At 47.9% G+C, this 14,641-nt stretch overlaps 1 protein-coding gene across 4 annotated transcripts in view; it reads right to left on the bottom strand.

Moving 5' to 3' along the window:
• SNX27 (sorting nexin 27) overlaps window positions 1-14,641 on the bottom strand; it is a 65,530-nt gene that overhangs the window by 18,906 nt on the left and 31,983 nt on the right. For all 4 annotated transcript variants that reach the window (XM_075908037.2, XM_075908038.2, XM_075908040.2 and 1 more), the window contains exons 3-8: window positions 10,764-10,956; window positions 8,310-8,374; window positions 6,471-6,575; window positions 4,006-4,084; window positions 1,547-1,710; window positions 831-920 (exon numbers count right to left, since the gene is read on the bottom strand). In XM_075908037.2, coding sequence (XP_075764152.2) covers window positions 831-920; window positions 1,547-1,710; window positions 4,006-4,084; window positions 6,471-6,575; window positions 8,310-8,374; window positions 10,764-10,956 — 696 coding nt within the window. The remainder of the gene's footprint in view (window positions 1-830; window positions 921-1,546; window positions 1,711-4,005; window positions 4,085-6,470; window positions 6,576-8,309; window positions 8,375-10,763; window positions 10,957-14,641) is intronic.

Below are 14,641 nucleotides of genomic sequence, written 5' to 3'. Positions count from 1 at the left end.
ATGTAGAAGCCCAATGATTCTTCTGACCTTCAAGCTACATTTCCTGCCTGACAGCCCCAGCAACAACAGGGAGGCGAGGACTGGAACTCAGCTCATGGTCTGGTGATTCCCAAGGCAGGATAGCACTCAGCTTGCCTGTCTGCAGACTTGCTGGCACAGACCCAAATCGAAGTGACACCAGTGTCACAAATACTAGGTCCATACAGAGCTCAGCAATGGGGTCTTATAACCTGCCCCTGAAACGTCTGGTACTGGCTAGAGAGAGAGAAAGGACACAGGAGGAGCTTCACGCCTCGAGACAATTCTTGTTCTTAGAACAGACCAGGATGGGCACAGCCCTTTGCCCATCAAACAGTGAAGAGGTAAAAGAGCGACCATAAAAGGAGTGATTCATTTAGTGGGGGGGGAAAAAAAATCAAATCTTCCACTGCTGCAGATTTACCAGCTCAATGTTTTTTAAAACAGTAACAGAGTCCTGAGCCAGTGGCACACACCAGACATGCAAGGGAATCTGACTCAATGCAACACATGATCGTGTATATGGATATTAACCCCATCCAGACTGACTGACCATTCTGGGAGTCTCTCTCACCAGGTAGCAACCCCATAGCTTTGCATGCACTGGCTGGCACAGCAACCAGCCGTTCCCTTGGGTATTCAACCAGCACAAGTCCAAATGGGCCCATGGTGTTCTTCCAAACACAGCTTTGGCAAGCGACACTTTCAGAACTTCACTGCAGACCGGAATGGCCCAATCAAGGGCCAATACCCCGGCATCATTTGCCAGAGGAAATGGCCATTTCCAAGGATCAAGAGAACCACAAACTTACCATGACCATCTTTCTCTGCTCAGACAGCTTCTGCAACTGGTAGGACTTTTCCTCGGCTTTGATGCAACCTTTCTTCACATCATCTACAGCCTAAGCGAGAAAAGGGGGAAGGAAGCTGAACAGAACTGAGTCTTCAAGAGGCAATTAAGGGACCTCTTCTCTGGTGAGAAATGAAGTACTTCTACTTGGCACTTCTACAGGACAATCACATGCTTTACAAGTAGGCATTCGATACACAGCACCCGTAGGCAGTAGGGGACATACTGATTTTACAGAGGAGTAAATGAAGGAATCCGGGTGAGGGGACTTGCAAAGAGACAGAGGGTCAGTGAGAGCAAAGTCAAGAACCCAAGAGTCTTTGTGATCAGAGCAAGACAGACAGGGAGTCTGGATTCTTGAGTTCTTCTGTTTGCTCTCTCAGGGTCTGAGCCAGTGATGGGTATCAGCAGGATCCCATGGTCTGTTCTGGACTCAGCCATGGAGTCATGGAGCAACACTCAATCCCCAGTTTCTATTTCTTACACAATCACACTGTACCAAGGATAGGGCCTTCCCTGGCCTAAGCTCTACATGGCACTGAGGTGTTCAATGTCTTTGAATTTGAAATAGCCATGGCAGCTGATGCTTAGCTACGGCAACATGAGCGGGAGCTGGTTTCAATGGCTTGTGATCAAGCTAGTCCCGCACTCCGAGGCCAGGAATTCACATACACCTACCTGGTGGAAGAAGTAGGTAACGGCAAGGTCATTGTCGTTCAGAAGGGCTTCCTCTTCTGTAGTGAAGAGCCATTTCCTGATAGTCAGACACGTCCCCGGCACAGCCGAAGTGTAGTTCTGTACGTAGAGCTTGTGCGGGAATTCATTGGGCGCCAGTTTACGCACTGCAAGATGTGTGGGAAGAGAAGGATGAGCTCTCGGAGGAAGGGCCAGCCTTTGGATCTGTGACCATACGGCGCCTAGCACGATGGGCTCCTAGCCTATGCCAGGGCTCCTGGGTGCTACCATAACACACGAATAACTGATCACCAGAGAAGTTACATTGGCTCACCTAACACCAAGCGAGAGAGCAGTTCCCCATGGAGCAGATGGGAGCAGAACTCCAGCTCTGCTTTTTCCAAGACCCTTTCTAACACCTGCCTTCACAAAGCCAGAGCTTTGCTAGGCTCATCATGTCAGCGCAGCCGTCAGGTAACTGTACGAAATCAGAATCCACTCACTTGTTCTGCTATCTGGGGAACGTTGCTCCCCAGGTGCTGTCCCTGCGTTGTGTAGAAAAGCAGCTGGGTTAGGCAGGACTGCATCTGAAAGCAGCCACAAAGTCTAACCATATTTGTCAGACTGTCACAGTTTATTTTCACTCTCTGTGAAGAGTACAGGAACACATCCTGCAAAAGCCTTAGATTTTAGATCTCTAGCCTGAGCATTAGGGCATTCAAGCCACAGGAGAAAACAATGCACGGAAGAGTCCCACTTCGGCTTACAGGGGTGGATAACATGGAATCCAATGGAACAATGATTATTATGATCCACTGTCGAGTGCTTCAGAAGAGCACCGCACATTTTCACACCCTCTGAGGCTGAGTTAAGACTCTCCCAAGCGACAGGGGGAATCTTACACGCCATCTGGGCAGCCTGCCACCAGAACCAGAACAAAGCCTGGTGCAGTGGTCAGTGACGAAGAGGCTGCCTTCAAGCTATTCAATATCAGCTCTGGGTGGCTGGTACAATAGGCAGCGCACCTTTGTTGAGAGTCTAATGTACTGAAAAACCATCCTGCTAAACAAGGAGGGAGAAAAACAGTGTGATCCAGGATAACCCACCTGACTGTCCAGCCCTGCATCTGGTGCAAGGACAGTGTTCCTACCTCTCTCACATGGAGCACAGTTGTTTGCAGGGAAACTAAATGGAGTGAGTACAGTATATAAAGAATGAGCGGCTATTCAGAGTGAGTTTTACCAACACACCAGCCAGGAAGGGTAACTAGAGCATTTACTTTTCAATGGTTTGAGAAACATGGCACTTGTACAAATAACGAATACTTATTAATACCCAGCTCTTATATAGCACTGGCTCCAATCAGGCAGCGTGAAAACTTGCCATGTGACACTCTGCCAATCCACCACAGTTCTGAACTCCATCACCCTGGATATTCCTACCTGAGCCCCCTACACAGCTCTGCCAATACATGTCAATCTTGTCCTGCAGCATGCTCTTCTATTCCAGTCCTGGGCTCCCCGCACACAGAGCTGCAAACGCCCTGGGATCCTGCCCTGTCCTCTCAACGCCAGGTATCTCTGAGAAAGCAGCTGTCAACTCGGTGGTATCAAGTGGTAATTTTGTGATTGAGGCTGCTTCACAGGAGACAGGGATGAGCCACTATAAACTTGGATGCTCCAGAATCAAGAACTGCATGCCAATCGAGTCTGCTTTGTCAGGGATATTTTAGAAGTGCTTTATTTAAAAATCTAAAAATGCCTCTGCAAGCCAAGCCAGACATGTTTTCCAAAGCGAAAAGCGAAAGCTAGTAGGAACAGTTTGTACTCTCTTGGCCTATATTGCACAATTAGCAGTGAGACACAAGGATTTAGGGCACGCCGTCAGCTCTATAAGAAAGTTAACTTACAGATTGTGGGAACAGGGCTAGGAATCAGGACCCTTTGGCTCGAAGCCTATCATATAAAATCTAACAGAGATCACCCCACAAGTGAATGTAAGTTACTGGACTTCAGCAAATCCAGTATGAAACTGGGTGAAAATACTGCTGCTTCTGATCCAAAAAAAAAAAATCACAGGTAAATCCAATATGCTTTAGCTGGCAGGGATGGTGTCCTCTAAACCCCCCAGTGATTTGCACAGGCAAAGATCAAATACAATCAGAGTTCTCAGTCCTTCACCCTTATGGGCAATATAAAAGAGCACCTTAAGCACACTGGAATCCTTGAAACTAAACCATGTCTTCATTTTTCACAGTTTAGTCTCCTTGAACCGTTTAAAAAAGGGAAAGTCAAGCAGAACCTATCCACCTCGGAAGGCGCCTCATTATCAGAGTCTCCAACGCCTGGCAGATTTCCCCTGGGGGCTCCGAATTTTGAGTGCAGATAAGAGCTAAATGAGCATGCTGGCAGGCTCGGCTGCTGCTGAACTTTTAGCTGGGTCGGGAGGATTAAGAGACTTACCAAAGGAGTGATTGATCACTTCAAACAAGGCAAAGTAGTTTGCTGTAGTGCTGTCCATTCCTACTTTAGCAGCCACAGCCTAAAGTGCAACCAAATGGAAAAACAGCATCAGCAAAATAGCGTTCAGCACTCTTCTGGGACAGGGCTGGCCTAGCTCACATTGGTTATTTACAAGTCACCGTTCCAGTCTATTAGTCACCAAGGAAATCTTTAACGCTATTCCTGTTCAGTCACACTTCTTATTGAACTAGAGCCTGGAGTCTCTCGCTCTTTCCTTCTGTCAACTGCTCCAGATTTCAAGCCCTGCCACAGCTGACAATTAGGTCATCTTTTCTTCCGATGCATCAAGTTTCAGTTCCTAATACACCAGGCACAGACACCCTCCCCCCATCCCTTAGGAGTTTTTCCACGCATGCTGATAACAGAGCCATGCGTAAGAAGGACCTCGAGACAAGAATGCAATTCAATAGACCGTGGCCTAAATGCATTAATACACACAGAATCTGATCCGGCAAGCACAGATTGCATAAATCTAGAACTCCGGAGATTTTGCTGTCAGGAAAGTCCTTTGGCTTGTTAACTATAGCAACATCTTCACTTGTTCAGGTTTCCTTCGGACCCTGTACGCCCGCCCCATTCATTCTCTGAGCTACCATCCTCAGTTTCAGCAGTGGTGGCTGCATTTTGTTAACCAGCTTTAAATAGATCCCTTGGCAGCATCAAAATGCTGGGGGGCGGGAGAGGGGGGCACTCCAAGAATTGGGGAAGTGGTCAATGGTCGCACACTTCCATATTAATGGAGGAGGTGCAGGGTCTGGGATGGAGGTTGAGTGCAGAAGGGAGCTTGCAGTAAGGGATTGGGGTGCAGGAGAGAGTGTGGGATCTAGGAGGGATTTGGATGAAGAAGGCAGTTGTGACCTGGGTTTGGGGACTGAGGTGAAGGAGTTTGGGTTGTGACCTTGAGCAGGGGATTAGGGTGCAGGATCTGGGAGGAAATATGGGTGCAGAGTGGGGCGGGGGGGGGCGAAGGATTTGGGTTTCATGGAGTAGGGAGCAAAGGACTGGGGTGCCAGAGGCAGGTTCTGGCTGGGAGACTTACCTGCTTGACTCCCAGCCAGCAGCCTTCTCAAGCAGACTCCCTCCTTGCCCCGCCCCTGCACTAGCTGCAGAGACCATGTGGTTTTTGAACATCTAGGAGCCTGGGGGGGGGTGCTTGGCAAGCTGCCTGTTGACAATAGGCAGCTCCCACTGGGCAGAAACCGGCCAATGGGACTGCGCTGGGAGTAGGTGCAGTGCATGAAGCCTCTTTCCCCTTCCCAGGTGTCTCAGCTATTCAAACAGAGCCCTGCTATGGCTGCTTTACTCAGCAGCATGGGGCGGGGGGGAGAGGGAAGCAGGGAGTCTGCCTGAGGCTCCCTGCTGTGTCTGCAGGTCGGATCTGGTGGCTTGGTGGATTGAATCCGGCCTGTGGAGGGTATTTTGCCCAGGCCTGCTCTAGGCATACTCAGGAAGCAGTAAATCAGCTTAAGATCACTATGGTGTGGGAGGTTGCAATGACTTCAATGGGATTTGAGAGGAGTCAGGATCTCCCTGGGTTCTGGCCTTAACTCGGGGTGGGGAACCTAAGGTCCAGGGGCCGGATGTGGCACACGGCTTGCTGGGATCTGGCCCCCGAGGCTCGGGGCCGTCCCCCCCGCCCAGCATTGGGCAGACCACGCTGGTGCTCCGGCCCTGCTGCTGCTCCACTGCAGAGCTGGAGCACACAAAATCTACCAGCCTGGGCCCCCTTAGGGCTCTGGTGTATGAAGAGAACTTGGAAAGTGTCTTTCTCCTTCTCAGTCGGGGAACCCACATCAGTGAGGGGTTTGTGGGGGGGGTTTCTGTTCGTTTGTTTTTCTTTTCACTTGTGTGCACCCCCGACTGATTTTTCTGTGCGTCACTGACCCTCAACCCAAAAAAGGTTCCCCACCCCTGCCTTAAAACTACTAGTTCAAAAATACAAGGCTAGATACTAACCCCCTTGGTCAGGATTTCCCCAATGCAGACAGCTCCTATTAAGACTCGAGTCACTGCCCCCTACTAGACAGCTGAGACAAGAAACACATGTTGGGTTTGCAAGCTCTCATTGCCTGCAGAGAGCTAACTCCCCGCAGCCATTGCAGTCATAGGACAGAATTTGTCTAATAATTAGAGAAATCCTGCTTCAGCTTTTAAGATACTATCAGTGGAAATTAACGGAATGACGACTCTGCCCTTGCAAGAGAAAACGTCAAAGAAAATGCCCTATCACCAAGACGTAAGGTTGGTTTTCTACAGTTCTTGCCTCTCTGTGGTATTATTCCAATGATCCCACTCACCATGGAGAACAGCAATGAGAAAGCAAGCAGGAGGGGTCTTGTTTAAAGTCTGAGCCACATAAATCTAGCTCAGATAACTAGAAAACTTCATGCAAATATGCCCCTTACCTGATACACCTGGTCTGTGGTGCTATTCTTTTTTACCCTGACTGTCACTGTAGTAGTGTCCGGTAGTGCTACTCTCAGTTCCACATCTGACACACCATTGTAATTCTGGAAAAGAGAAAACAACACAATCCAGAGTCCAACCAGAAATCACTTGATTAGTGATGTGGTTACCACAGGAGATACAGCAATCCTAAAAAGGAGTTATTTCACCTCAGAGAAGTGATTTAGAAGAGACACTGTGCATACACACTCCAGGAGCTCAAATTAAGTTGGCCAAGTCTACAAAAAGATTTATTTTTCTAACGGCCAGCCCTGCAAGCTCGCACTGGGAGCTGAGAATTAAAACAGGCTATTTCTGGTTCACTCATCACGATCAGTGTCCATTTTATCTGGCCTCATTACCATTGGCACCCCTTCCAAACAGTAATGTGTTATCCCGTGAGGCAGGGCAGGCCTATTATCTCCATTATACAGATACAGAGAGAACTGAGGCCAAGACACACAAAGTGATTTGCCCAAGATCCCACACTGCTGTGGACCAAGAAATTGAATCAGAGTCTTCCAAACCCCAGGCTAGTACTCTAACCATGCGTCCACCATCATCCCTCTCTAAGGATTCTGTAGACCACCAATTCTGACCTATGCACATAGAAGTAACTGACGAGAAACTATGGTACTACAAGAACAGAACTCGGTTAGCTGCTCTGTTGGGACTGCATGAGCCAGAACAGACTCCAGCTCTCTCAAGTTGTGGGGTTCACTGGAGTCAAAGGCTTCAAATGTCACTATGAATAAATACAGATTTGCTGAGCAGGAAGAGACCAGTTTTGTTCAGTTGCTTTTCTAACTGTAATCACATTTCAAAATGAATCTTTTACAAGCCACAGAAACTGATTTCTGATTGCAACAGAGGCAACTTCTGGTGGCGCGTGGGGTGAAGGGGAGAGGGAAGAAGACGTGAGTCCAGTTGCTTCACAAGGCAGGAACTTGAATGAACCACTTCAGGTCATGACTGGGGAGGATTTTCCACTTGTGTGAATCAGTGCATTCGAAGTGTGCCAGTGAAGGAAGAGACGGTCTTGGTTACAGCAGCTCTGCCTACCACAAGAAGTTGGTGAGGAGAGGGGAAGCAACAGCTCAGGGGAAAATGGAAATTCATGACTGCTGCTTTGCAATCAGAACTAAATTATTCCCAAATAAAATATTAACATTTATAACACCTATTGCCTTGGCTTCCACAGGCTGCAGCGTCAAATATAAGTAACACACAAAAGCAAACCTACTCAGTAGGCTCCCGGGGGCCACACAGAAGTCAGCCGTGCTGCAAGATAAAACATTAAACACAAGCAGCCAGCAGCAAACCCCTTCAACAGATCTTATATCGGGCTCTTCAGCTTGCCAAGGGGACATGGTACAAAAGACCAGGGCCCACTGCTGAGAGAGTGTAGCGATCTGAATCCCGGGAACTGATGAGAAGGGCAGCAGGGGTGTTCTTCACTGCAGTGAACCCCTGGAATAGCTGTATCAATAGCAGAAAGAGATAACAGGCATATGGTACCCTCTAACAAGCCTTTTGCCCCCATTATGATGATGCCTAGTGGCCAGTCATGCAGTTTTCTAGGATTAAAGATACATCAGGTAACTATTTTTTGGCCATAATTTTCTTTGGGTACCCGGGTGACAACACACAGCTACGCAACCAGCAAACTGGCTCTCCTTTTCCATCTTTCACCTAGGCAGGGGTTAGTTTGTTACAACCCAACAGTTTTGAAACAGAACACGCCAAGAAAAGCAGCACCCGATTAGCACATCAGCATAGCCTCCAGCTGACCCACTTACCTCGTCTGATTCCGATAAGAACTCCTGCATGATGTCGCTCTCCCCAATGACTCGTATCGAACATACTGCAGGACAAAGAGAATGCGGGATTAGTGGGTCAACCCTAGAACTGGGTTCAAGAGTCTTCACCTCCAGGGGCTTGGTTTGAATGGAGGCTAGGGGAAAGGGAAGGGAACTTGCAGTCACTGTTCGGTGGCCTGTGTGAAATGAAGCGATACGTAGGCCCAGCCCCCAGGGAAAGAGGCCATAACGCCAACAGACACGGCTGAGGAGAGCCCTGTTAAGTCCTTCAAGAAAGGAATAATGGGCCATGGGAAGGAAGCAGGGCTGAGATATCAGCCATGTGTGGGGGAAGCTTGCTGTGCTCATACCCATGCTGTGCCCGCTCTACTCTGGCTTCCCAAACTGGCACCTGGCACAAGCACTTGTGCAAGCAAGCACGCACACATGCACATGGTTCATCTCACCCAGCAACAGCCAATCCCTGCTGCTTCGAGGCAAGCAAAGTACAGGGCTATAACAGGGGGTGAAAATGCCTTCCTACTGAGCTTCATTTAAAATGCCTTGATCAGCACATGTGGGGCATGGTCTTTCTAGCAATACTTCTGAGGTCCACAGATAAGGAAGGGGATTTAGAGGCAGCTTTGCTACCCAGTCAGCATAAGCAACTGGAGCCATAGGAGACTCCACCACAGAGAAATGCTCCCATTCTCTAGAATGGGAAGGCAATAAGCCAGAGGCGGGTTGCCAAGGTTAGCCCCTGGCAGCCCACCAGCACTTCATTTACCTGCGCATTCGCAGGTACGGCTGCTTGCAGCACTTGTTGGCCAGCAATGGCGATCTATGGCTAATGGCAGCCGCAAGCGGCCACACCCGAGGATGCACAGGTGTGACGGCACGTTGGGGGTTCCCCGTCTCCTGCACCCCGAAATGGCACAAACAGACTGTACCAGCCAGTGGAATTGAGGGTGGTTTATTGCTCCTCCAGCACAGCGCAGCACAGATGTAATCTGGTTACAGGAACTGGGCTAGGATGCCTCAGGCCCCCTTGAGATGGGGGAGACTGGGCCCCTAAAACTCCAGCTCCTCTCCCTAGGCTGTCTCATCCATCCTCACAGACAGCCACCAACCAACTAAATTCCCATGCAGCCCTGCCCCCACAGTCAGGGCCGCATTCCACCTTCCTTTGTTCCTCTCCATGGGGGGTGTCTGGCCACTGGTTCAACCAGTTTGGCCTCACCTCTGCCTAGCGAGGTTTTCCCTGCTGGGTCTTGCTCCAGACAGCAGGGGTCACCACAGCCCAGCAAGTACCCCCACTACGTCACAACAGGTAAATAAAGTGCTGGTGGCCTGCCAGGGGCTAACCCTGGTCTGCCCACCCCTGCTCTAGACCCGTGTTCTCAACCAGTGGTAGGAGTTCCCTTAGGGATACTCGAGAGAAGTCAGGGGGGTAACGGCAACACAACTGAAATTTGGAGAAAACTGAATTTTTGTTTTAAATTTTACAGTGCTTTATTATTTTTGTACTTTTTACACCCACAAATTTCACTCCCCGCCCGGCTACAATAAACAAATGTGTTGCAATGGTAGAAAAAATTGTGTGTGAGAAAACTGTGGGTACTGGGGGTACTTAAAACTTTTTTTTTTAAAGGGGTACTTCATAAAAAAAAAGTTGAGGAACACTGCTCTAGAACATACAGGAGTGGCAGGGTCAAGTTTCTGCAGTCTGGGTGGGTTTCCCTAAGAAAAAGATAAGAAGAACTACTCTCTCCACAATAAGAAGTTTTCCCATCTCTCTCTTCTCTCTGCTCTATTCAACATCCCTGTTTACCAGCAAGCAACACAACACTATAAATAATGGCCCATCATGCATTAAAAACCGTTTTGTTGCTATAAGCGCTCAACAAGCCAATAACACGAGTCATAAAAGTTTGGCTTTTATTGCAGTGTTTCACTTGGAAAATCCAATCTGGTTTCAAACGAGCCTTTCCCCGCCATCCCCGTAAGACTATCTTTCTCCTGCTTGGGATCTGACAGCTTCAACATCGCACTAGGCTTCTGCTTTTGGCCATAAAAACGTAAGAATGGCCAGACTGGGTCAGACCAAAGGTCCATCCAGCCTAGTATCCTGTCTGCCGACAGCGGCCAATGCCAGGTGCCCCAGAGGGAGTGAATCGAACAGGAAATGATCAAGCCATCTCTCCCCTGCCATCCATCTCCACCCTCTGACAAACAGAGGCTAGGGACACCATTCCTTACCCATCCTGGCTAATAGCCATTAATGGACTTAACTTCCATGAATTTATCTAGTTCTCTTTTAAATCCTGTTCTAGTCCTAGCCTTCACAACCTCCTCAGGCAAGGAGTTCCACAGGTTGACTGTGCGCTGTGTGAAGAAGAGCTTCCTTTTATTTGTTTTAAACCTGTTGCCCATTAACCTGCTGCCCTTCTTTACCTTTCTCTAGGTACTCCTCCAGCCCTCGGCGTCTGGCATCCAACTGCTGCTCTGATAAAGAGAAAGGCCATTTTCCCGGCAGGCGTGGAAAGGTGAAATTGGCAAACTCCCGCTTCAGGTTCTGGTGGAGGATGGCGAACTCCCGGTACCTCTTTGAACACAGCTGCCTGCCTGCCATGTAAACGTTGTAAACCTAGCAGGATGCAGAAGGAAGAGAACACAGGAAAGTTGTCTAGGGTAATAAAAAGCTTTCCAAATGTAAACAGAAGCAGTGCTGCTTTCCCCAGTCTGTAGATAGCCTGAAATTAGCTGAGAGTTGTAGATTGCCTCAGTCATCTCAATGGGGTGCTGACTTGAAGCTTAATGATAGGTTAAAAAAGATGCCAGCCATTTAAACTGTTCCCTGTGTCACAGCCAATCATTTGGCCAGAGAAATACACCAACTAATAATCCCAATCATCACTATTTGGCACAGCAAGAGACGGGGTGGGGGCAGAGAAAAAGCTTGCAAAAGGAAGAGGGTTGCTGAAATTGAAGCTGCCTTTTACCTGCAAAAAGTAGAAAGATGCGCCCTACCTCTCTTTCCAAACTCCCCAACTGAACAACCTAGATGCCGCAGCGTCCAACTTGCACCCTGATATTCTACAATGAAGAAACTTTGAAGGTATCATGAACTGAACGTCAAATAAGAAATAGATTAGATCGCTGATTAGATCAATTGTTTTCATAGCCAGTAACTCAGCACACCATGGGTATGTACTAGGGATATAAGGGAGAAGTTGACTACTCGAGAAGAGCAGGAACAAGTGCTGGGAGGAGCCAGCTTAAAAGCCAGTTCCCCGCAGCACCGTCTCCACCGTGTAGGGGGTGGGTGGGTACAGCCGCAGCATCCAGCGGCTCTTACTACATTTAAATGCAGAGCCGCAGCCATAGATTCCAGGGCCAGCGTGAGCCAAAACTAAGCAGTCCCGGTTGACGCCGGCATCGGGTTTCTGTGGCTCTGCATTTTAAATGTAGCAAGAGCCCAGAGGCCGCTGCGTGCCCGGCTCTTACTGCAGAACCGCAGCAGGGCTAGCGAGTGCCCCCATCTACTGATTGAGTAGCCGATGGAAATTCCATCAACTACTCGATACGCTGATTAACTGCAATTTAACATCCCTCGTATGTACACACATACATACGCACAAAATAGCATTAAAACTGTGGCTGAATTTCCAATCTGCTGCAGAATTCAGCATCACAGGACCACAAAAATCCACAGCCTTTGCTGCAACATTTAGATTCAGAGTACACAAGACCTTTACATGAGGCCTTCGTTAACCCACAGACCTTCATCTAGAGCACACAAACCGCCTCCAATCAGAGATCAGGCTTAGCCTCTGACTAAACAGAGCCTCTTGCTGCTGTCAGAAACGGCCAAGTGTGCAAGGGAGAGTGGTTCAAACCTTTTGGAAACACCCTGTTGTCCAACTCACTTCCTTGCCACACACACACCCTCTGATTTCATCCCAAAGTCATTCCGGAAATGGGATTTGGCTTCTGTGCCCTGATAGGAATTTGACATCGGAAAGGAAAGGAAAACTATCTAGATTAGCAACACCTTAAAGACTAACAGACTATTTGTTGTTTTTTAAGTTTTTCCAGTTACAGACTATCTCCGCTATCCCTCTAAATCTAGAGTGGGGGAGGGAGAGAAAGGAGCTTACCCAACACGTCAGGGCATCTTTCAAAGATCTAGCACATCTAAAGATAATGTCTTCACCATTCAACCATCAGCCAGCCCCCAACTTTAAGGTCACTTAGTCTCACAAACTACACGTGTCAAGTTGTTTTTTCTTCACAAAGGAGACTGTTAAATCCAGAGATAAGCAAGGGACTCAGAATCAGCCTTACCACCCAGACAGCATAAATAAAAAACTGAAGCAACAAACCAGGCTCTTATCAATTTGGCAGATGTCTAGGCAGGACTAATATGTCCCCGATGATAAAGAGGCACCAAACGATGGGACTCTGCCTTCATTAGCTTCATAGAAAAAAAGGAATGTGCCAAAGACAAACATGCTTACACCTTTTTATTGATGTGTAAGAGAAAATCATGCACCAGCAACTATCTCTCCAAAGTCACACATCAAATCTCTGAATCTCCAATGCTGAAAGCACTGGCAGGTGAGAGAAGGAGTATTTCACAAGGCATCACACGAGATACAAACAAGAACCTTCAACAGTTCTTGGAAAACCAAAGAATTCTGAGTCCCACTTCGCTGCCAAGATCTGTACAGGTCATGGTCTCAGAATTGGAAATCAATTTGTTTTCATCATTAGTCATATGAATAGCTGGCCTGTGACCACCTGAAAGTGAGATTTTTCAAAACAACTCCTGAGATGCTCAAAAGCGTATATTTATTCCTTCTAGCATTGCACGACATGATGGCAGAGAACCCTGAAGGAGGGGGGGGGGGGGAACAAGGAGGTGAGGGAAGTATGAGCTGTCCTCTGTCCAGTTGAGAACACACATTGCAATTGTCCTAGTTCTTTTAAGACTTCATTTCATTCTAGCCTTTTTAAAAGCTTTCTAGAGCACTGATATGTAGAGCCCTGCATAGATACAAAATCTGTATCCACATCTGCAAAAATGTGCTGTGGGTATCAAGTGGATAACCATGGATTTGCAGGACTCTAATGATACAGCTGCTGCAGCTTCCCTGCAAGACTTCTCCTTACACTGGAGAATCATGTTTCCAACCCTCTTTCACTCGTATCCTATAGCTAGGTAGTGATCTGCCTGGCGTGGAGCTTGGAAGTGGAATAACACAGGGGGCTAAAGAACGGGACAGTGAAATGGGAAGCTTGCACGCTCCCTGTTCACACTATGTCTGGCCACTGCACTGAATCCTTAGTTTCCAGAAGGATCAAATTTGCTCCATTTAAAAGCACATGGTACATGTCCTAGGTTATAAGCTTTACACCAAATTCTGCTTCTTGGTGATAAACCAAGTTCTAGTCCTCGCCTCCCCACAAACACAGAGGCTTCTGTGTGTCTGCCGGGTTCCTGGAACAGTAACACTGTGTAATGTTGTCCACGGGAAAATGCCTCCATTTTCTATGCTGTAAGGGAAAAAGTAGCAAACCGGGAACCAATTCATCATCTGTCTGTCAGTTCCTTACACGCCAAACTGTAACTGCAAAGCACCCAGACGGGATTGCTCCGGTTCAGCCAAGCTTTCAATCTGGGCATAGCAATTTAAACACCAGTTGAGTTCACTTTAAAAATCCCTTCAGCAGCGCACAAACGCCTTGCATGCCCTTCCACTCTACTCAAAAAGATCCAACCCTAACATCTCCCCTCAAGACCTTCAGCAACTGTCTGGCCAGTTCTCTGCAAGTGAAACAGCAGCTCTCTAGTCACTAGGAGGTGAAGGGAAGGTTTTGTGTAAGGTGATAGGATATGGGCAAAATGGAGAAAGAAAACCACAATTTGGGCAGTGAACTGGCCAATTCACTTTTTATACCATTTCTCCCCCACCCCAGATAATGAATTAACCAGCTTTTAACAGAGTCTCCATGTCTCAGTATTTAAGCATTGGAAATCAGTGTGGTGAGAATTTTCATAATAGTGTTTATGGACCAATTCCTGAAGCTGGTAACTGGTAACTGTTCTCTTGAGAATCGCATGCCTATTTGAGAGGTGACATATATTGCCCTTGAGGCTGGCTTCTGTCTCTGATGCTCACTTACGAAAAACCAAAGGCCAGATGGAATTTCTTCTTTTCTGCTTTCAGATTCTTTGCTGATTTTTCTCTTGTGGTTCAAACCTAACAGGTATCTTCTCAACGCACCACTCAGCTATGCAAATCACCACTAAGGCTAATAGGGCTGCA

The sequence above is a fragment of the Pelodiscus sinensis genome, chromosome 22, assembly GCF_052426305.1.
Source record: "Pelodiscus sinensis isolate ZL-2025 chromosome 22, ASM5242630v1, whole genome shotgun sequence".
Lineage (NCBI taxonomy): Eukaryota > Metazoa > Chordata > Testudines > Trionychidae > Pelodiscus > Pelodiscus sinensis.
The sequence above is the reverse complement of the archived record's forward strand: the minus strand, read 5'-3'. Positions and strand labels throughout refer to the sequence as shown.